At 37.8% G+C, this 22,172-nt stretch overlaps 1 protein-coding gene across 1 annotated transcript in view; it reads right to left on the reverse strand.

The window, feature by feature from the left end:
* col27a1b (collagen, type XXVII, alpha 1b) overlaps positions 1 to 22,172 on the reverse strand; it is a 137,671-nt gene that overhangs the window by 58,084 nt on the left and 57,415 nt on the right. Inside the window, exons 14-32 of the mRNA XM_065284333.2 lie at positions 20,387 to 20,431; positions 20,102 to 20,155; positions 19,541 to 19,585; positions 17,861 to 17,914; positions 17,682 to 17,735; positions 17,513 to 17,566; positions 17,244 to 17,297; positions 16,128 to 16,181; positions 15,270 to 15,314; positions 14,046 to 14,099; positions 13,815 to 13,859; positions 13,670 to 13,723; positions 11,893 to 11,946; positions 11,203 to 11,256; positions 8,741 to 8,794; positions 4,722 to 4,775; positions 1,489 to 1,533; positions 407 to 451; positions 277 to 330 (exon numbers count right to left, since the gene is read on the reverse strand). Of these exons, the coding sequence (XP_065140405.1) occupies positions 277 to 330; positions 407 to 451; positions 1,489 to 1,533; positions 4,722 to 4,775; positions 8,741 to 8,794; positions 11,203 to 11,256; positions 11,893 to 11,946; positions 13,670 to 13,723; positions 13,815 to 13,859; positions 14,046 to 14,099; positions 15,270 to 15,314; positions 16,128 to 16,181; positions 17,244 to 17,297; positions 17,513 to 17,566; positions 17,682 to 17,735; positions 17,861 to 17,914; positions 19,541 to 19,585; positions 20,102 to 20,155; positions 20,387 to 20,431 (972 nt within the window). The remainder of the gene's footprint in view (positions 1 to 276; positions 331 to 406; positions 452 to 1,488; positions 1,534 to 4,721; positions 4,776 to 8,740; positions 8,795 to 11,202; positions 11,257 to 11,892; positions 11,947 to 13,669; positions 13,724 to 13,814; positions 13,860 to 14,045; positions 14,100 to 15,269; positions 15,315 to 16,127; positions 16,182 to 17,243; positions 17,298 to 17,512; positions 17,567 to 17,681; positions 17,736 to 17,860; positions 17,915 to 19,540; positions 19,586 to 20,101; positions 20,156 to 20,386; positions 20,432 to 22,172) is intronic.

Below are 22,172 nucleotides of genomic sequence, written 5' to 3' on the forward strand. Positions count from 1 at the left end.
AATAATGAGGAATTCAGACACAAGCATTGCAGTTTCGCTTTACATAGACCACAAATAGATGATTTATATGTAAAAAGGACAGATTTAAAAGCATGATATGTCTGCTTTAATATCAATATTTGACATGACCTTACTCGGTCACTAATATTAAAGATATCAAGGTTATATTTTCATGCTCTTTATATTACGTAAATTGATTTCAGTTGATGACAAAAAAATTACGTTAGCTGGGTTTTTACAGCCAGAGTCGTATGTAATTTGTAAATAGAAACTTACAGGTTCTCCTAAAATTCCCTTCGCTCCTGGAGGCCCAGTTGGTCCTGGAACACCCTGGAATGGGAAAGATTTATCAGGGGTTTATAATGTTTCAAGCTTATATAACAGAACAGTTATTTTATTTACTCACCAGAAATCCAGTCGCTCCTGCTTCACCAGTTTCTCCAATTTTACCCTAATACAGATTAGGAAATTAATCCATTGGAAATGGTACTTTGTATAATCACAGTCATTGCTTTCCAATCCTGGTCCTCGAGCACCCCCTCCCAAAATGTTTTAGATGTCTCCTTATTTAAAACACCTGATTCAACTTATCAGCCCCCAGCCTTGCAAAATGGTAAACATTTCTCCCTAACATGCTGATGAGTTAAATCAGGTGTGTTGAATAAAGAGACATCTAAAACTTTTTGGGAGGGGGTGCTCAAGTACCAGGATTGGGAAGCACCGATCTAAGTAACCACCTATCCTATTAAAGTATCGCTCTGGACAGTTAAAGGTGCAATGTGGGATTTTATGAAGGATCTCTTGACAGAAATGCAATATAATATATATAAATATTATCAGTGGTGTATAAAGACCTAACATAACAACATGTATTATTCTTTATTATTACCTTAGAATGAGCCACTTTTGAGTCTCCTTAAATGGAAATCGCCATCATGTTACCCATCATGCTACTACAGTAGCCCTAAACAGACAAACTGCTCTACAGGGCGTGTTTGGTCACTACGTTGTCTCAGACAACGAAAAGAAGGGGTGAGCTGTGGACTGAGCTGTTGGTTGCAATTCACAATCTCAATGCTAGATGTTGATAAAATCACACATTACACCTTTAAAACAAGTGAAATGCTTTGTTAGTCATTTTTAAATCAACTTTTTAGCATTTTTGCATGTTTACGCTGACTTTAAACAGCCAGTGTGGACAGGTGCATCACCACTTTTAAAGATGGATTCCTCATTCCTCCACTTTATTGATCAGTACAGTGCAAAATCAATGTAAAGTATGGCATTATGTTGACAACAACATGTTTACCCAGACATATTGTTTCTCTATTAACAATATCGAGTGTGAGAAGCCCTAATCATGAAGAAATTTCTAGACATAATCTTTGAAAAGCAACCTGCAGTTGCAGGTCATCTCCATAATCTGTCTAGTTTGCAATTTTTAATTTCTAGGAAGATATGAAACAAATGAAAATACTGTAATTATACCATTGGTCCGGTGAAACCCTCTTTTCCTGGTGGCCCTTCAGGACCCTGGAGAAAGAAGACAGAACCCAAACTAGTTTCAAGCATCTTTTCATTGATTTTCCATTGTGAGTCACAGAATCTCTTATCAAATTATCCTCCTTCATTCTGGTTTATTTAAACCATAACCATGTATTTTGGAAAGTTTAATAGATGTTTTGTGCAGAGTTGTTTTGCTCAAAATTTTGATGTGTTTCACATGTTTTTTGTTCTGTGGTGTGGAGAAATAGCTTCTCATCATAGGACCACAGTGTTGCTTTTAATGTTTCAGTGTTTTTAATATAAGATGCTTTAGGCACCACAAATTATGTGTTCCTGTAGCTTAACTGGTAAAGCATTATGTTACCATCGCAATTTCTCAAATACACTGTAAGTCGCTATGGATTAATATTAATATTTAAAACTTTACAAACTAAAATAACTAGCCTCCGGTAACAACCAACGCACGTTCACAAGAAAGTGCATTTCCAGTGTCTGACGTAGAACGTAGCATATGAAAAATAGTGGAGATGAGACGAGAGGAACGAGACCCTCCGTCCTACACTGAAAAAAGCATGTGTTGTTTATTACCAGAAGCTAGTTCCCTTACACTGCATCATGAAATGACACTTGGGTAACACCACCAGCGTTTGTGCATCTGAATCATAGACAGTAAAAGAAATGGACACAGCGACCCCATTGGATTCAACAGAGACAAGTGAAGTCAATTAGAAGCACGCACTTCCTGGGTGTCGAGCGTACTGCGCAGACTCAAACTGAGCTCAATGACGTAGATGTCACGTGAGCAACCTGTCTAGCAATTGTAAGTCTTCTAATAGCCGTGCCACGGGAAATCTGAATCGCCTACTGAATCTTGCAGAGACGGCGAGCGTGAACAGGAGCACATTTTGGTTAGTATTCTGATTAGTAATCTGCCTTGACTTTATGCCTTCACGTCCACCCGATTGCCTCATAGTCAGTAAAAGATTGCCTGTGAGCTTCTCTCCCAGTCCATACGGTAATTTCTCTACTGTGCGACAGAAAGTCGCAGGTTATGATGCAATCGTTAGCCTATTTTTTACAAAAACTGCTTCTACTGGGACATAACGTAAGATACATGGTAATGGAGCCTTTTATACATTTTCGTGTTTCTTTAGAACTAATTAATGGACAAATGGAGTCTTTAAACGCCTCAGATGTAAAGTTATTCGCTGTCAAAGTGACGCCAAAATGAATGGGAGTCAATGGGATGCTAACAGCAGATGGGTGTTCGCTAAGCAATGGCGGCGTCCAGGGAAGCTTCAATAAAATATGAAACCCTGCCCCCCTGATCTGAATAAACTGTAAAACTACAGTAGTCCAACAAGAGATGACGTCACAAGTGAGACGATACCGGAAGGCATAAAAAGGAAAAATTGAAGCAAGCGCTACAGGCACAAAGAGTGTGCCAATGAGACACAGCGTCTTGTTCCCTATCTCAGGGAAAAGAGATTACTATTGAACCAAGATGTTATTTTAGTAAGTAAAGTTTCAAACATTCAGATTTTTCTTACGAAATTCATCGATTGCAGCGGCGGCCGGTGACTTTTCGAGGGTGCACGATGTATGTAGCCCATCATGTGTGTGGTTCGTAATTTCAAAATATGTGTTTGGCGCGTCGAGTGAACCTATGTGCATCACGTGTCTAGTCAAAATAAGTGCCAGCTGCAGATGCGTCTAAAGGGTTTATGATAAAAGAGACGCTCGTGTTTGCCAGATACTAGCATAATCTCATGCAAAACCAAAGTTTACTGTTAACTCTTTCACCGCCATTGCCGAGATATCTCGTCAATTAAGAGAAAACGCTTCCCCGCCAATGACGAGATTTTCCGTCTTTCCGCAATACCGCTATTATCCAAGTATTGTCCTATGGCAAGCGGCTGCATGTCCGTGTCTGTTTTAAAGATCGCTCTGAATGGGATCTCTATGAAAAGTCCGTCACAAAAATTGAATTATCTCTGCTTTTTGCTCAAAATGTGGTGTTTTTGCAGAAACCTACCCATATTTAAAAGCTGATTACAAAAGAACCACTGAAGGTAGGATGAAACGTTTCTTTTTTGTTTGAAAGCAGAGGGTCTGTTCTTTCATTTGGTATATTGTATGTTTATATATTTAAAGAAGAACATTTTCTGGAAGGCATTAAACTTTGGTGAAAATCATGAAAAACGCTGGCGCTGGCTGGCAACTTTTTTAAAAAACGCTGGCGGTGAAAGAGTTAAGGGAGTGTCTTGCATGTATTGTGTGAACGCGAGCGTCTCTTTTATCATAAACGGTTTTGACGTGTGTGCAGCAGGCACTTATTTTGACAAAACACGTGATGCACTTGACACAACACAAATTTTGAAAACATGAGCAACACACATGACACTCCAACAACACATTTGTAATTTGCGCCCCTCGGAAGAGCAGTCACGAGCCGTCACTGATCGTTTGCCCTCAGAACGCCTTTATTAACACCCTGAAGCCATGTGGATTACTTCTGTAAAGAATGGATGGACATTTTTGGCTTCAAATAGGAAGCACCATTTACTACCATTATAAAGCTTGGAACAGCCAGGGCATTTTCTAATATAATTCTGATATATTAGAAAATCATATACATAATATACTTTCAAGGATTGAGGGTGAGTGAATCATGAATTGTCATTTATTGCTGAACTATCCTTTAACTAAAGGATTAGAATTAGTCACATGCAGGCTTGTTTCCATTTGTACATACTTAAAGGAACAGTATGTAGGATTGTGGCCAAAACTGGTATTGCAATCACAAAACTTGTGGCTAAAACTGGTACTGCAATCACACAACTGGTGGCCAATACACAAAATGACAACATAAACATCAGTTGAGGGCTGCAACTCCACTTTTTAAATGACAATATCCTGGCCGGATCACTGTTGTCAGTGATATAAGTATTTGAAATGAAAATGATTTCTTAATGTCTAGTGACATATCAGGGACATTTTATGATTAATTGATATAAATTTCTTACATACTGTTCCTTTAAAAAAACTGACATCAATAAGATAACAACACAAAAGCCCCATATTGTTTATACATCAATAACATTTATGTAAACAGACTATAAGATACATTTGATGTCATATTCTGTCTCATCACAGAAGGATCTTTCAATTACCTTTACAAAAATTATTATAATAGTTAAAAATACAAATTTTACCTGGATTCCCATTAACCCTTTTTCTCCAACCGCTCCGTCCGGTCCTCTTGCACCCTGTGTAATGATAATACAGAGAGCTGTGATTGGCATTGATAGAACAATAGTGATATATAGTATAAGACAATGCATAATCGAACAGCAGAGGGCCTACTTGCACAAACAAAATAAAAATTTTTTTTAGAATTTTGAGTCAGTGGAATATGCAACTCCTTCAATATACAGTACTGTAACAGATGTACATTTAAGCATTGAGTCAAAGGTTGACAAACCCAGATGGCAAATGCTATTTCGTAAATACAACTCAAGAGTAATTTTTATGATCTTACTGTATGTTGCTGAATCACTCTGGCCACAAAAGACCTAAATGACTTCAGCTTTGAAAGTACTTCTGTGAAGCATTTACATCATGGAAGGTAAAGTTGCTGTTATTTTTCCAATGTGCTGATTCATGAGCTTTATGACAAATGTAAGCCACATGGATGATTTCTCACGACTTTAGGATGTCTGAGAGGTGGAAACACTGATAAATAGGGAGATTTTCATGGTTTCTGCTGAAGAAAAGACGTGAACACTGCTGCCTCTGTTCTCTGATATCATTCACCAAACCTTTGACCTTTCAGGGGTTAATCCTAACATTTGGACTGAATCAGGTCAGAACAGAGACTCAGAAGGGGCTCTTAGGTATGAAAACATCACAAATGAGATCCTTATCTCAGTTGTTTCTTGACAATGGAAGTATCACTTATTCAATAAAGGTGCTTCACGATGCCATAAAAGAACCTTTTCTGTCTAAGGCTTTGTCCACAGACTATCCAATCATTTTTTTCCTCGTTCTAAAAAATTAATCCGTAAACACTGCGTCGTCTCAAGAAATATCTGCGCACACACGAAACCACTGAAACCGACTGAAAGCGGTGTAGTATATATGCCAGACCAGTATGGGGCGCTGTAATTCTGCCACAGATATACACTATACACAGAGAAGAAGACTTTGAGCATGCGCATAACCTTGCGCGCTGTATACAAACCAATGCTGAGTCCCAATTCGCATACTATCCGTCCTAAATAGTATTCGAAACTAGAATTAGTACGTCCCAAAACGTAGTATGTTGAAATGAGTATCCCAAAGATACCCGGATGGTCTACTATTTCCGGTTAGATTTCGAAGTGCAGATCGATCCACACTCTAACGGCTAATATTGCCCACAACCCATTGCGTGCGGGAGGGAGGAGCTTTGTGGTGATGTAAATATGGCAGCCAGACGCAGCAGCGGTGATGCGCCCTCAGCTTTTAAGTGTAAGAATGTAAATGTTTAACCCTAATTAAATTTATCTTTCATTGTCTCGTAATATTCGGTTGATGTTGTGAAAATAAAGTACCATGGCTGTAGTACTGTGTCATGCATGTGTCTTTTTTATGTATTTCTTTTTATGTTTCTGTCTTAGATTTATACCTTACTATAAACCCTTATGAAAAAAACACCTTTTACTACACTAATCATAGTTTAACCACACTGACTTATTTGTAGTAATACTGTGGCTGTACAAATGTTAACTTTATTAAGAAATATGGTTACTAAACTTTTACTATAGTAAAAGCATGGTTCATTTTCATCGCGGTATTTCTGATTTGCAAACATAAGTATAAAATAAGCCTAAAATACGTTAAACAATAGTTATACTATAAACTTTAACTATTTTGACTTTAAAATAAGTAGCTTTCATTACACACATTGTTGCACATGAACATCATAACCAGCCGCCTCACAAACTACCTGCGTTTGGTGTGCGTAACTAGGCAACCACGTTGTCGTTCACTTTGCATGACGTCATCGAAGTACGTCCCAGAACGTGCATACTCTTTTGCTACACACTCAAAAGTACGTACATTTTCCTCACAAAAACAGTACATACTTTTAGGTCGTAGTACAAGTAGGCGAATTGGGACCCAGCACAAGAGAAGAAGAAGTGATGGCGAACGCAACAACTTCAAGAGCAAGAGCAGAGTCTTTCTCCTGGTTGTCTTCCGCGGTGGATCTAAGAGCATGTGGCGTATGGTGTTGTCCATTATCGCTTGCTGCTCACCACAATTGCATAGAAGCAATAGATTTTGCTGTAATAAAGCTAGTAGGCTTAGTAGCTTCTGTAGCACAAACACAATCATGTAGTCCGCCATTATATTTGTATATCATGTAGTCCGCCATTTGTTTTTCGCATAAAGCTGTCGAATATATTAAGAAGACTTAAATATAGTGTATAAAACATTTATGGTGCTTTAATAATAGTCTGACTTTTCCATAGCATGACAGTAAGAACCACGAGAAACGCACAGTATCGGATTTGCATCGGCCCCGTTAGTCCGATACCCGATCCAGTTGTGCTTTAAAAGTGGATATTTGTTATTTTTCTTGTCAAAAATGACAATCGTTTTGCTAGATAAGACCCTTATGCCTCGTTTGGGATCGTTTATAGTCCTTTGAAACTCGTTAAAAAAAAACTGTTACGTGTTGAGTTAAGTGTTAATTGTTGGTGTCTATTAAAGTCCATTAAAATGAGAAAAATCCTGCAATGTTTTCCTCAAAAAACATAATTTCTTCTCGACTGAACAAAGAAAGACATCAACATTTTGGATGACATGGTGGTGAGAAAATTATCTGGATTTTTCTTTTAAAAAACTCTTCAAATACAAATCAAATGTATAGCTTGAATGTACTATGTAAATGCATACTTGAGATAAACACATCTACCAAATGCATAAATGTAAACGTAAATTACTCTTCTGCTTCAACTCTCATCTACAGTATCTGAGGATGGAGCGTTAAAAAAATGTGCGTGTCTAATTCAGATGTTCACGTCTCACGAGAACATAAATCTCGCATCAATGACATTACAGTTCTCATGTTTAGGAGTTTCCCATCAGGATGTCCACAGGTTTCCATTACACGTAACACCCATCAGCATGTTGCACAACCAAATGGTTAAGATATGAATTTTACTGTCCAGCTGATGGGACGCAGCTTTGATTCGGAGTGGGTCCCTGTGGGTGGCACTGAATTGTGATTGTTTTGTTTCACTTCTAAAGAACCCGTAATTATACTACAGATGGATTTAATATTTTCGAGCAGTCTATAAACAGATTTACTGACAAATGAGTCTCATTCTAAATATACTACAGATCTTTCCCTATGTGTTGATGTGTCCAGATTGATTGTGTTTTATACTGTAGACATTATTATTATTTTTATTTAAATCTATGATTCAATAACTCTGGATTAAAGTTCGAAATGCTAAAATGTATTAACAACATTAAAAATAATGTTAATATGTATCTGAAATAGCAATGAGGCAAACACGAGCAGACGTGAAGACACCATTGGTTTGGGTCAAGTTAAGTTTTAACTGACTGTAAATATAAAACAAATCCAGTCCAGTATAAACACTACGTCTACAAGATGTTAAACTACCCCAATGTACAAGAACTTAATTACATACAGACGTCAATGGAGGTTACAAAAATCCATGCACATTTAAAGTTTGGAGATTTCTGCCGAGCTCGGTTAGAAACAGACCGAGAAATCGCAAGCTGACAACATTTCAGATCGTTCCTCTTGTCTTGCTCAGACAGTCAGCAAAAAACGTACTGGCAGTCTGAACAGTAAAATAAAAACACATGAATATCCCAGTTTCCTACAAACCCGTTCCAAACCACATAAGCATGCGGTTTAAAATCCAAGTAATTCTGATTGTTTCATAATCGTAATGAACAGAGGCAAAACTTCCAGTTTTCCATTCTTCCTTTCCACACTTACAGCTTTTTTTCGGACGCTTAAGCCGTTGCTATGGCAACAGATGCAGACATACTGCATACTGTCTAAACAAAATGGGATTAAATTACTTCCAAATGACTGTGCAGGCAGTACCACAAACACAATTTGGAAAAATAAATCAGGTTCGTGTGCGCGTCGTCTACACCTATACAAAGGCCGACCTCACAGAAAATCAGAATGAACGATTATTACCCTTTCGCCTTTGGGTCCCCTTGTGCCGCCGAGTCCTCTGGAACCGAGAGGCCCCTGTAGAACAAAGAAAACTGAGATCTGAATTCTGTAATCCTGAGTCTCCGGCATGCAAACAAACATCACTTGACCTAATTATAGCTCCAGGGTAAAAGCTCTGTCCTTCAAAGGCCTTCATGTTGTGCTGTTTATGTTTGTTCTCTGCTGGACTCATACGAGCTCCAGAACACTGCCAAAGGTTGCGTGATGTCAACATTTGCATAATAGCAGTTTTGGGGTTTTCATTAATTCATTCATCTAGTGTCTGAGGCTGTCCTCAACCTTCTAAATTAGCTGTGTAATGTACAAACGGAAAAAGCCAAGACACTGAGTCACTAAGCTTTTAAGGGGGTTTTTGCACTCTTCCTGGATTCTTCTAGAAAGATGCAGACCAGATGATAACATTAAAATGGGAATAACAAAAGCACAATAATACAAAAAACAGCTGATCTCTGGAGATGTGTTTCTATGTCATTCATGATGCTGATGGATGGGAAGAGACAGATATAAATGCAAAAAAAATATCTGTCTTTTGTTTCCCAAAAGTGGATTGTCAACGACTTATTATGCATGGAAACATCAGATATGTGACCCTGGACCACAAAACTGGACATGTCTCAAAGGGATAGTTCACCCAAAAATGAAAATAATGTCATGAATGAATCGCCCTTATGTCTTTCCAAACTCGTAAGACCTCCGATCATCTTCAGAAGACAGTTTAAGATATCTTATATTAAGTCCGAGAGCTTGTTGACCCTTCATTAAAAAACTACGTAAGGTAAACTGTCCATGTCCAGAAAGGTAATAAAACATCATCAAAGTAGTCCATGTGACATCAGTGGGTCAGTTAGAATGTGTTCAAGCTTCAAAAATATATTTTGGTACAAAAATTCCAACTTTATTCAGCATTTTCTTCTCTTCCGCGTCTGTTGTGAAGCACATGCGCGAGACTAAAGTCACGTGACTGCATACACGATGATGTGTTATCCTCAGACATGTTTGCACATTTTTTTTCCAAACTTACTTAGTGTGTCTCCCTCAAATTTTAAATGATCCTCGGGCGCACAAAAAATAAATAAATAAATAAAACAGCTGGGGCGCACCAGATAACACGTCAGCTGCGTTGTACATCAAAAGAAGAGAAGTCAATGCTGAATAAAGTTGTTATTTTTGTACCAAAATGAATTTTTTATGTTTCAACAGATTCTAACTGACCCACCGATGTCACATGGACTACTTTGATGATTTTTTATTACCTTTCTGGACATGGACAGTATACCGTACATAGATTTTCATTGAAAGGTCAACAAGCTCTCGAACTAAGTATAGAACATCTTAAACTGTGTTCCGAAGATTAATGACATTATTTTCATTTTTGGGTGAACTATCCCTTTAATTAGCACATAACTATTCTAATTCGATTTTTTCACTTATTATAACTAAATGAACTCTAAAATAGAGTATTCATGTGTAGAGTAGAGGACGGTACCCGACGGGCCGGGCCGGGTTCGGACAGATATTTAGAAATTATGTTCGGGTTCGGGTCGGGCTCGGCACAGTAAGACATTGAACATTTGAAATTTCAAACAGCTTATTATAATATGTAGGTAGCCAATGAGCCTGTTAAAAGTGATTCATCTTAAAATGAAACACGCGCGTTCACATCACCTTCTTATTCATCTAATGTTTAGTAGTGGGTTGCGAAACAACTTCACAGGTCCATACTGCCACCTACTGTATCGGGTGACCGTGAGGGCATACACTATACGGGGCTCCCGTTTCTCTGTGGATAGTACTGTGTTGTATTAGAGGTAAAAAATTATATAAATAATGCTCGGTTTCTCGTACAACCGGTCGTTTCGTGTCTTAGGACATCGATGTGTCGTCACGAGCCGCCGGGTTTAATTTGGATTTGTCTGTGCATGTTTTTTTTCTCTGTCGGATTTTTGTTTACATCCACTTGCATTATACAACTGACAGACTGCTACGGTTGGAGTTAAAAATCTACATTTGTGTTCTACTGAGGAAACAAAGTCACCTACCTTTTGGATGGGCTGAGGGTAAGCTGATAAACAAAAAAGTTTAATTTTAAGATGAACTAACGCCATCCATCTTCATGTTTGCGGAAATGTGTTTATGTTGCTGTGACAATGCGATTTTTAACTGTTTCGGGCTCGGGTCAGGCTCGGACATAAATATCTTAATGCCTGTCGGGTTACGGTCGGGTTCGGTTACTGCCCTTTCGGACGCGGGCCGGGCAAGGAGCAAAAAAATGCGCCCAGATCCGCACTCTAGTGTAGAGGTGTATAACTGATATTAGATCTACGTCCTTGCATAAACTGTTTAGACAGGGAGAGTTTGTGACCTTTGGTAAGATAAATTATTTTTTTACAGTTCTTTTTTAAGAATGCATAACATTAACTTACTGGTGTACCTGCTGGTCCTGATGGTCCCCTCTCACCTGGAGCCCCTGGGTGTCCCTAAAAACACACAGACACATTATAACAAACAGCATTTAAAAAAACACGTTTTTTTATTTATGGTTTATTTATTATCCCAGCATCTATGGCTATATTCAGGGCAAGAACTGGTTAATCTACACACAAGTTTGGTGAAGGACAATTTGGCATGTCCAATTCACCTATAACCTGCATGTTTTTGGAACGTGGGAGGAAACTGGAGTAACCGGATAAAACACAAACCTGGAGTTTTTTTTAAATCTGTATGTATTTGTTGTCCATGTCAATAAAATAAAAGAGTTTGAAATGGTGTAGAAATGTTAAAAGAACAACAAACCTTTGTGAAAGAAAGAAAATGTTGTCCTAGGTTTTGTCTTTCGCTTGACTTGAATTTGGTTTTAACTGACATTGTTCCCTAACCACTTTTGGCCAAGTAAACGTCTACGATTTCCTTATGTCATTGTAAAGGAAATGACTGCTATATTGGCTTTTCTGATTATCTCATGAATGGAAAATGGATGATTAAGCATTTTCCCACACGATTCTACTTTCCAACACTTCTAGCCATCTGCAGAATTACTGTGACAGAAGATTAAGAGGAAATTAAAGGCCCTGGTGCTCTTGAGAGCAGAGATGAGGTACAGACATGCTGCCTACCATTGCTCCCTTTTCTCCGGGTGGTCCTGGCAGCCCAATCTCACCACGATCCCCCTAAAACACAAGAACCAGAAGTAAGGCTAACACAACAAAAGAAAGCAATACTAACACTGTGCCGACGTTTAAGCAAGAAAACACAAATGTCAGCATGATTTAGTATAGGAGAGATGAAGACTAGTCAGATGGGGGAGTTGTCAAAAGTCATTGTTAGTCGAATGTCCAATTTTCCTCGGTCAATGGTTTAAATGTTGGTTTCAAACTATAAATCATAATCTAAGGTATGCACAATAAAACCACAGTGGCAAGAATCAACTATATAATAAAGGTAGATTGTTAAGGTAGTTTTTCACAGATGATAGATCAGGGCGTCAATAATAGTAGAAATATTTCACAACCCTGAGAAATATTTATTAAAGTAAACGTGTGACACCTAGCCCCGGTCTTTATCGTGTCACGACACTGTAAAACAATTGTTGGTTTAAAGGAGTAGTCCACTTTAAAGATGGGGTCCATTGACTTTTTATAGTAGGAAAAAAAATACAATGGTAAGTCAATGGGCCCCATCTATAAAGTGGACTACTCCTTTAACATAAAAGAAAGTTACCTAGTTGCCTTACATTTTTGAGCTAATTTAACCTATAAATATTAGTTGACACATTTTATTTTTTAATTAATATTTTTTAAAGGGGACATTCACAAGACTTTTTTAAAATGTCAAATGAACTTTGCAGTCTCAGAGTACGTTTGTGAAGCTTTAGCTCAAAATACCATATAGATAATTTATTATAGCATGTTAAAAATGCCACTTGTACGTGTGAGCAAAAATGTTTTTTAATGTGCCCTTTTAAATGCAAATGAGCTGATCTCTGCACTAAATGGCAGTGTCGGGTTGGATAGTGCAGATTAATGGGCGGTATTATCCCCTTCTGACATCACAAGGGGAGCCAAATTTCAATGACATATTTTTTATGTGCTTGCAGAGAATGGTTCACCAAAACTAAGTTACTGGGTTGATCTTTTTCACATTTTCTAGATTGATAGAATGAATGGGGACCCAATTACAGCACTTAAAGGGGCCATGTCACAAGACATTTTTAAGATGTAAAATAAATCTTTGGTGTCCCCAGAGTACACATGTGAAGTTTTAGCACCAAATTTCACATAGATAATTTATTATAGCATGTTAAAATTGCCACTTTGTAGGTTTGTGCAAAAATGTGCCGTTTGGGGTGTGTCCTTTAAAATGCAAATGAGCTGATGAAATGCACTGATCACAATGATGGTGGTTTGTTGCAATTCAAACTCAATTGTGCTGTCAATTGTTTTTTCTCTCTCTCTTTCTCTCTGCATTTAATGGCAGTGCCGTGGTTGGATAGTGCAGATTAAGGGGCGGTATTATTATAATAAGATCTGCTTATGACATCATAAGGAGAGCCAAAATTCAATTACCTAATTTTTCACGTGCTTGCAGAGAATGATTTACCAAAATTAAGTTACTGGGTTGATTTTGTTTTACATTTTCTAGGTTCATAGAAGCACTGGGAACCCAATTATAGCACTTAAACATGGAAAAGTCAGATTTTCATGCCATGGCCCCTTTAAGTTCAATTAACTCAAAATTTTAAGGCAACCAAATAACCAACAAATCTTTTTTACAGTGCATAAACATTTGTAAAGAGATGCCAGTATACAACAGGGACGATCTCCAGAATTGTCATTTAATGTGAATTTAATGTAAATGTGGCTAAATGTTGCAAGAACAAATGACCTTACTGACCTTTTCCCCAGCAACCCCCGTCTCACCGACAGGCCCAATGAAACCAGCAGAACCCTTTGGAAAACGGTGTACAAAATTGAGTAACTAAAACCAGCAGAAAAATAAATATTTAAACATGTTTATACATAAAAAAAAAATCATTTACCCTCTCACCAAGCATCCCAGCCTCTCCTGTGATTCCAGGCTCTCCCTACAGCAAAGGATCACAGTTAACAATGTATACCTTGAAATAGGGCCATACGATATATACAAAAAACACAATTTGCACAATGTCGGCGAACCACTCCATGTCCAGTGTAAAATCTCGGGCCCTAAATTGAAAACAGTACTGGAACACTTAAATATTGTAACCATTCGGCAGTGATGAATTTCTTACCTTCATTCCATCTTCCCCTGGACTTCCAGGAAAACCCTTCCTCCCCAGTCTGCCCTGAACAGAAAGCATAAATGACCCATAGTACTGGACTCCCGATTCTCTGAACCTCCTTCCTGATATCTCATTAAGTGCATGCCACCCTGACGCCAAGGTCCTCCATCTACCGACATATCAAATCTCAGAGGGAGGAATGTCATTAAAAAACTTCTCCGAAATGTATCAGTACCCATGTATCTCACAGCTTTAAACAGTATGAACAAAACCCAGAGGTGCTTATTTTGGAACCTAGATAGATTTTCTCCGGCCAGCTATTAGCTAACGTCTGACCCTCGGCCCCTATTAGCTAAATTACCCACACTTTGCACCAGCTGCTTCAAACTATGGAATCTTGAAGCGTTTCTGTAGCTCAAATGGTAGAGCGTTTAGACAGCAGTGCAAAAGGTCATGGGTTCAATCCCAAGGGAACACAAATACTTATAAACCGTTGTGTATACCTTGTAAAGCACCACAAGTCGCTTTGGATACAAGTAGAGAATTACCCAACTTCCTTAGTTGAGTAAAAGGACAGATATCAAATATTTTTAAAATATATTTACATTTATACTTATATAATACATTTTTTGCTATATAGGTAAACTGGGTTAAACTCATCTCTCGCCGTCGTGTGTACGCGTCTGTTTATAGGACAAGCTTTGAAATTAGGCCAGGCTATTCTTTACTACAGTAAACATTTACAGTCAAACTAATATTTATGAAGCGTTCAGAGCTTAAAAAAGTTGTTTCAGGGAAATTGTTTCAGTTGGTGTTTATTTATCAATTGCAGAAGATTTTGGGAAATAACAAACTAGCTAAATGACACAAAATGCTAAGACGCAGCACTGCAACTCTTCCTGATACAGTATGTAAATAAGTGTGTTCATTACACACAAGCACATTGTGTTCCCACTCATTTGGTCTGTACAGACTTTCATGTGGAATAAACATTTCCTCCCCAAACCCTCCAATCACTCCGATGTCATTTTATTAAATGTCTCAAACATGCACCAGAAGCAATATCATCATATCTCTGGAATTCGACTTTAGATAAAAGCATCCACCAAAATGCATAATTTTAAATGTGAAAATGAACGTAAAGCAGCATCAATTGCTTTGCTGAAACTTCTCTTGTGCGTTATTACTGTATGTTCATGTATACAGTGAACTTAATATCATGAGAGCACTCACCTCTAGTCCTGGATCACCAGCTGGACCTGTTGGGCCCTGATCTCCCTAAGGTTTAAAAAATAAATTTAATAGGGTAATGAACTCTTTCTTATCTTTGTGTTATGTTACTATGCATATCTGGAATCATCATTGGTCTGTGTATTTTAATGGTATGCAAATGTGAAGACCACATGTGCTTTAGTGGTGCATAAGCACAAGCAACTTTGTATCTATTTGTATCTATAGTAGTTACTAGGGATGGGCATTCGATTAAATTTTTTTAGTCTATAAAAAATAAAAAATAATTATTTAACTTTTATAATTCAAAAAATGTTGAATACAAAAATACAGCGTGTTTTCCTCCATAAGACCTTTATTACAAGATCAACTTGAGACAAATAGTTAAACTACATTTAGTTAGACAAACGGAACATATATGCGCTTGAATATGCGGTGCTCTAAAGCAGCGAAACCTGCAGCTGCGAGCCGCATTCTTAAACAGAGACCTCATTTGTTCCAAAAAATCATGACCTCTTCATGATTAGTTTTTTTTAAATCAAAACGGAAGGTCACAGATAACGGAGTATGGTGTCAAATATTGCACCCTGGTGGTAAAATGTTGAATTGCTGCCACACAGTGAAATTCATTTAATTGCTTCAAGACACACGCTACGCTAGGCAACGCAACCTGCATTAGATTAAAAAAAGTATTTGATTAATCAATAACAAATTAACGTCATCGACTAAATTCTTAACGATCAATTATCGATCGTCGATTAATCATGCCCATCCCTAGTAGTTACTCTATGCATAGTGCAAGTTAGCCCTACATGTAGAGTGTTTACACAAATATTGAGATTGTAACTAAGGAGGTCTTACCTCTGGCCCAGAAACTCCTATAGGACCTGGAAGCCCTCTTGATCCCGCGGTTCCCTGAAAAACATAAAAGTTCACGTAATACTTAATTCTGATTGGTCCACAGTAGCAATATGGTCAGGTGATCATTTGTGGGAAAACAACCCCACCAGACCCCTACGCTTAGTGAACGGTTCCTGGTCTGGGTCTTTCTTTTTTTGGACAGTACACAGACCCCTATTGAGTACACCTGCACGACTAAAAAGAACAAATGTGACCCTAATCTCATAATTATCAGACTATTGCCTGTATTTCACAGACATGCGCATAATTTTGGACTAATGAGCTAAAATCCTCCAAGATAACAGTTAATACCCACAGGGTTTCCACACCTTAATTAACTTCAAATTCAAGGACCCTTCAAAGACTTTCCAGGTCCAATACTCTCAAATTCAAGAACTAAATGTAGGGCACATTTTCAAGTGAGAGCAAGGTTACATCGTGTTAGCTTTTAAGATACATTGTTAAAGTTCCCTTTCGAGGGAACTCGCGCTGCGTCACTGCGGTGACACTTTGGGGACGCCTCCAGGGGTAAGTGCGTCTGAATGTGTATATCAAATTCAACCAATGGTGAGGCTTAACGACAAAGACAAGTTGACGTGGGAGCCAGGAAGTATATCGCTATCTGAAATATTGCCAAAGAAGGCGTTACAGGGAAGCAGGAAGTATGGCAAGGGAGACTAGCGTCTCATTCCCTTCTCAGGGAACAACAGTTACATAAGTAACCAGAGACGTTTTCATGTGTCAAACACAACTATGCAAAAAAGCATTTTGGTATGAATCAACATTCGCATACAGAAGATATAAGCATTTAAAGCGAACAGTTTAGCACGTGTGCTTAAAAAGTCAAAAAATTTTATGATATTATCCTACACTACACAGGGAATTATATGGACTTTTTTTCCAGAAAACTTCTTGCATTAAATAGATTCAAGCACCTTCAATGACCTGTATCTATGTATGTAGATTTTCAAAAACTTCCCAGGGCCTTGAATTTTTTCCCCCAGATTCACAAACTTTCAAGGATTTCAAGAACTTCCGTGGGAACCCTGAACCCAAAAACAGAAAGACGTTTCACACCTTTGGGCCCTCGACACCGTTTTGCCCTGGTGCTCCGATATCCCCTGGATAACCCTGAGGAAAAAGCAATGACAATTAGATGCGGTCTTCATAACTTTGTGGCATTCATTGCAATTAATCTAAAAAATAGACTCCCACTGTCACGACTAGTCTCCACCGCTAAGAGTTATTGGAAAGCTGTGTGAGCTTTATAAACAAGTGCAAATGAATGGTCATCCCTCTGCAGTGCTTTAAATAAACACAAAATGAACGATTAGGAAAAGAGTTACCTCAGGACCAGGTGGACCTTGCAAACCCTCCGGCCCGGGATCTCCACGCTTTCCCTAACAGAATGACAGGATAGACCGCTGGCTTTAATATGGATATTTATCAACACTTAAGAATGGCTGAAATAAATCAACTTATGCTTGGCAAAATATAATAATAAAATGGATTAACCTGTGGCCCTGGCTTCCCTCGAATACCCTGTAAACCGGGTGAGCCCTGAATGCCCTGGAAAATCCAATGAATCATCACAAAAGACATAAAAACTGTCACCTTGGTATGCTTAAATAAACAACTACGCACATACAAACGCACACACGGGTGTTATGTACTGTAGACTGTGGCTCAAATACCTTGTCACCCTGAAATCCAGGTTCTCCTGGTTGCCCGGGCAAACCGACTTCACCCTGTGAATAGAGACAACACAAAGTCAAAAGCCACTTTGAGCCTGGATGTCTCAAGCAGTTTAATCTCGATCATTAGTCAAGTTCTTCAGCTTTCTGTGGTCATGTAACAATGTGGTTGATGTTAAGTTGTAGACATGGAGACAGGGAATCATTCCCAAATACAACATTTTCTGGCAGCAAATCTAACATTTAAGCATAGGATGGCAGCAATGATTGGTTTTCGGTTGCATGGGCGTTGGAACCATTACATGTGGGTAGGACAAGACCCACCCACTTTTTAAAACCAATGATAATGAACCCACTCACTTTTCTTTAATTTACCACATATGTCTGTTCACTTGTTAGACCGGCGTCAGTCAAATCCATCCCACTAGAGCAGGGTTCCTCAAATCCTACCCTGGAGGGCCAGTGCCCTGCAGAGTTTAGCTCCAACTCTGATCAAACACACTTGAGCAAGCTAATCAATGTCTTCATGATCACTAGAAAATCCCAGGTATGTGTGTTTGATTAGGGTTGATGCTAAACTCTGCAGGATTTGAGGAACCCTACAGGAATGCCCTAATAAATTAAACTCCATTCTACGTTTTAGCTATAGCCTTGACTTCCTGACCTTTGGTGTTTTGACGGCCATGCTTGGTTCCATTAGTAGTGCAATGATTGTGGGTTTCGAATTCTACAGAACAAAATACACCTTCTGCCAAATGTATAAATGTAAATAAATGTTTACCTAGTTTTGCTTTATAAATAAAAACAAAAACATACCAATGCTGTTTTCTACATATGGTTAGCGATGTCCAATCAACATCTCATGAGTATGGGATTTTGCATTTGTAATAAAACATAATAATGCACGATACACTGAACCAACGCTTTTTAAGATGGAGGAGGCTGCATGCATGTATAATATGTCACCATAGTCAATCACAATATCTTTTTGGCATTAAATGTAAAATAAGATCAAAAAAGCCAATCTTCACTTTGAGCTTCCTGATTAAATGAGCAATGTGTACACTGAATAAAGGTTTATCATCTATCCAAATGCCTAAAGTTACCCTTTCAATAATTTTACCATCAGATGTAAAAATACTACGATTGTCAAGTTCTTGTGAATGAGTTTTTGAAAAAAAAAACCTTTGTTTTCTGTGAATTTACCCAATAACCCAGTGTCTTAAGCTCTTTCACTGCCTGTTTTATAGAATAATTGTATTAATAACAGTATCATCAGCACAAAAGTGTTTTTTACCCAAACATTTTATATAAATTGAAAACAAAATAGGTCCCAATACGGAACCCTGAGGAACCCCTTCCAGTATATCAAGAATATCCAACTTGTGTTCCTCCACATGAACACACAGAGTCTGCCAAATCATTTTCAAACCATTTTAAGGTCTCAGGTCCAAAACCAGGACTGCTAAGTTTATTTCATAACAATTCATGATTTACTGAATCAAACGCCTTAGATAAATCCACAAATAAATCTGTGCTGTTATCTATCCAGGTCTAAGCTGGCCTGCCAGCCTAGCTGAGCTGGTATTAAGTTGGTTTACAAACTAGATCACCTCTCGTCAAAATTTTCACTGCAAATTCCACAGAAAAACAAAAGCTAATAAAGAGTATTCAGATCACCTTATCACCTTTCAGTCCTGGTTCCCCTGGGCTTCCTGGTACACCCTGTATGACATCAAAAAAACAGAAGTTATGAAAAGAAAAATGGGCACAACTGACCATTGTTGTATGGACTGAAGACTAGAGCATACCCATCATAGCAGGCGTTAAAAGGCAAATAAAGTCATTCAATTATATATTCATGATAGATGATTCATATTCTGTGAGATCTACAAAAATGTAGAAAAATTGTCGCCAGGGTTGCACCCTTTTGAGACGTACACCTTTGTACCTAAATGGTGCATATTAGTACCTCAGAGCTACCTACTGGTACTTCTAAGATACATATCTGTACCTGAATGACATATTATGACCTCTCTCCTAGTGACAGCTTTTGTACCTTTTTTCTGGCAGTCTATACAGTACCACTCATATTGGTGTGTGACCTATCGGTAGAATATTAATTCAATTGAAAATAGCTGCTTGTTGCAGCCTTATTTCCAAGCTTAATATTCCAGCAAAGACAAGTATAAGGCATTTAAAGCACTTGAATGAATAAAATATATGGTTATAAAAATTCACCTGTAGTCCCACTGGTCCAGGAAGACCAATAATTCCAACAGGTCCCATGTCACCCTGCCATTAAAGTGACAAGCATTAACCTACATTCACTGCACACATCAATTCTTATTCACAATACACAAACAAATTTAAAGTAAATAAATTAATAATTTACACAAAAACGTGATTCTGTTCAGTCCATGAATAAAGTCCATTATACTTACACGATAATGGGAAAGAATGCACAAGGACATGAAAACATGGGAGATAAACCTGACAAAATCAATGATAAGTTGGTCTACTCACAATAAGGCCTAGGATGCCAACAGGGCCTGGTGAACCCATCTCCCCCTGTAAAAAACAAAGAACAGATACTCTCAAACTACAGGAGACCCGTGCTGGTTGAATAGATGAGGAGGGGCTAAACTTTAATCTGTGCCCTCCATCACCCCCTCTGTAAATGAAAGGGTCCGCTGAGGAACACAGAGAGGGGTTTGTTGTGTGGCGTGACTGGACGACTGCAACCTGCTGTACCTACATCCTCCCTTCATCAGTGAGCCAGAAAATTCCCCAATGTATTTTCCCTCTCCTTGTTCTTGAAAGAGAGGAGATAGATTGTTACAGGGTCGGCTGCTCCTGTCGAGTGATCGCTGATGAAGGGAAGAGATTGAGAAGGAAAGTGTGTGGAGTCTCTGTGTGATACGAATAAAGTTACATTATAGCAGAGAGCCAGCCAGACAGCTTCTAATTCACATACTATCCATGCTAAATGGTATTAGAAGTGTATATCCCAAATGCAGTCATGCAGATTCATGCACACCACTCAGTTGACATTATTGAAAAATTTAAAGGAGTTTAGTGATGCTAAACTGAATTAATATATTAACTCTTTCCCTGCCATTGATGAGTTAACTCTTCAATTAAGAGAAAGCGCTTCCCTGCCAATGATGAGTATTTCCAGCTTTCCGCAATACCGCTGTTATCCACCAGGTGCTCGTGCGCTCTTCAACAACTTATAAAACCCGGAAATATCAACCTAGGGCAAACAGCTGTATGTCCGTGTATGTTTTGAGGATCACTCTGCATGTAATCTCTATCAAAAGTCCTTTACAAAAATTTTATTATCTCAGGTTTTTAATCAAAATTTGGTGTTTTTGAAGAAACCTACTCATATTTGAAAGGTGATAAAAAGAGAAATAATGAAGGTAGGATGAAACATTTTTTTTATGCGAGGAGTGTGATTGTTAACACTAACAATGTTTGCTCATTCTGTTAAAATTTACTATGGCTCAGTACTTGAATACTGGTATACGCTCAAATATATTTATTTTCCCAGGACATAGTGTGAGTAGGTAAACTGGGATGCAGGAATACTGTAATTTTTAAGCGTATTGTTTGTTAGCAAAGACAAAGAATATATGAAAGAATACTGTGGTGTACTTTAGTATTTACTATAGTAAACTATAGTACACTGCAGGCTTTCCCTAATTGGGTTTCGCAAACTCCTAGTGGTTCGCGAGGGAATTGCAGGGGGTTCGTGAGTTCATGAAAAACATTTAATTAATTACTTAAATAATTTAAAACAACATTTACTAACAAAGCAGATTTTTACTAACAAAAGATATATTTTATTTGTTTAATCTGCATGTCATGTGACTATTAAACAACACTACAAAAGAATCAGATAATGGAGATAACAACATTAACTACTGTATGTAAAATACTACTGATAAATACTTTATTTATTTATTTTTATCAATTTTAAAGTTAAACTAAATAAAGTTAATATTCAAATGTGCTATTAAAGTATTTAAATATTGACTTAAAATCACAGGGGTACTTCCAAATAAATATTTTAGGTAAAGGGGTTCAGGTGACAAAAAAGTTTGAAAATACTGTATTAAATTATAGTAATTACAACACTTTGTTAATTTGTACTAATTATAGTACTGTGTAGTATTTACTAGGGCTGGGAAAAGATTAATCGCGATTAATCGCATACAAAATAAAAGTGATTTTTGGCATAATATATGATTGTGTGCTGTGTGTAATAATTATTATGTACATATAAATACACACACATTCATGTATG

Source organism: Paramisgurnus dabryanus, chromosome 5, assembly GCF_030506205.2.
Source record: "Paramisgurnus dabryanus chromosome 5, PD_genome_1.1, whole genome shotgun sequence".
Taxonomy (NCBI): domain Eukaryota; kingdom Metazoa; phylum Chordata; class Actinopteri; order Cypriniformes; family Cobitidae; genus Paramisgurnus; species Paramisgurnus dabryanus.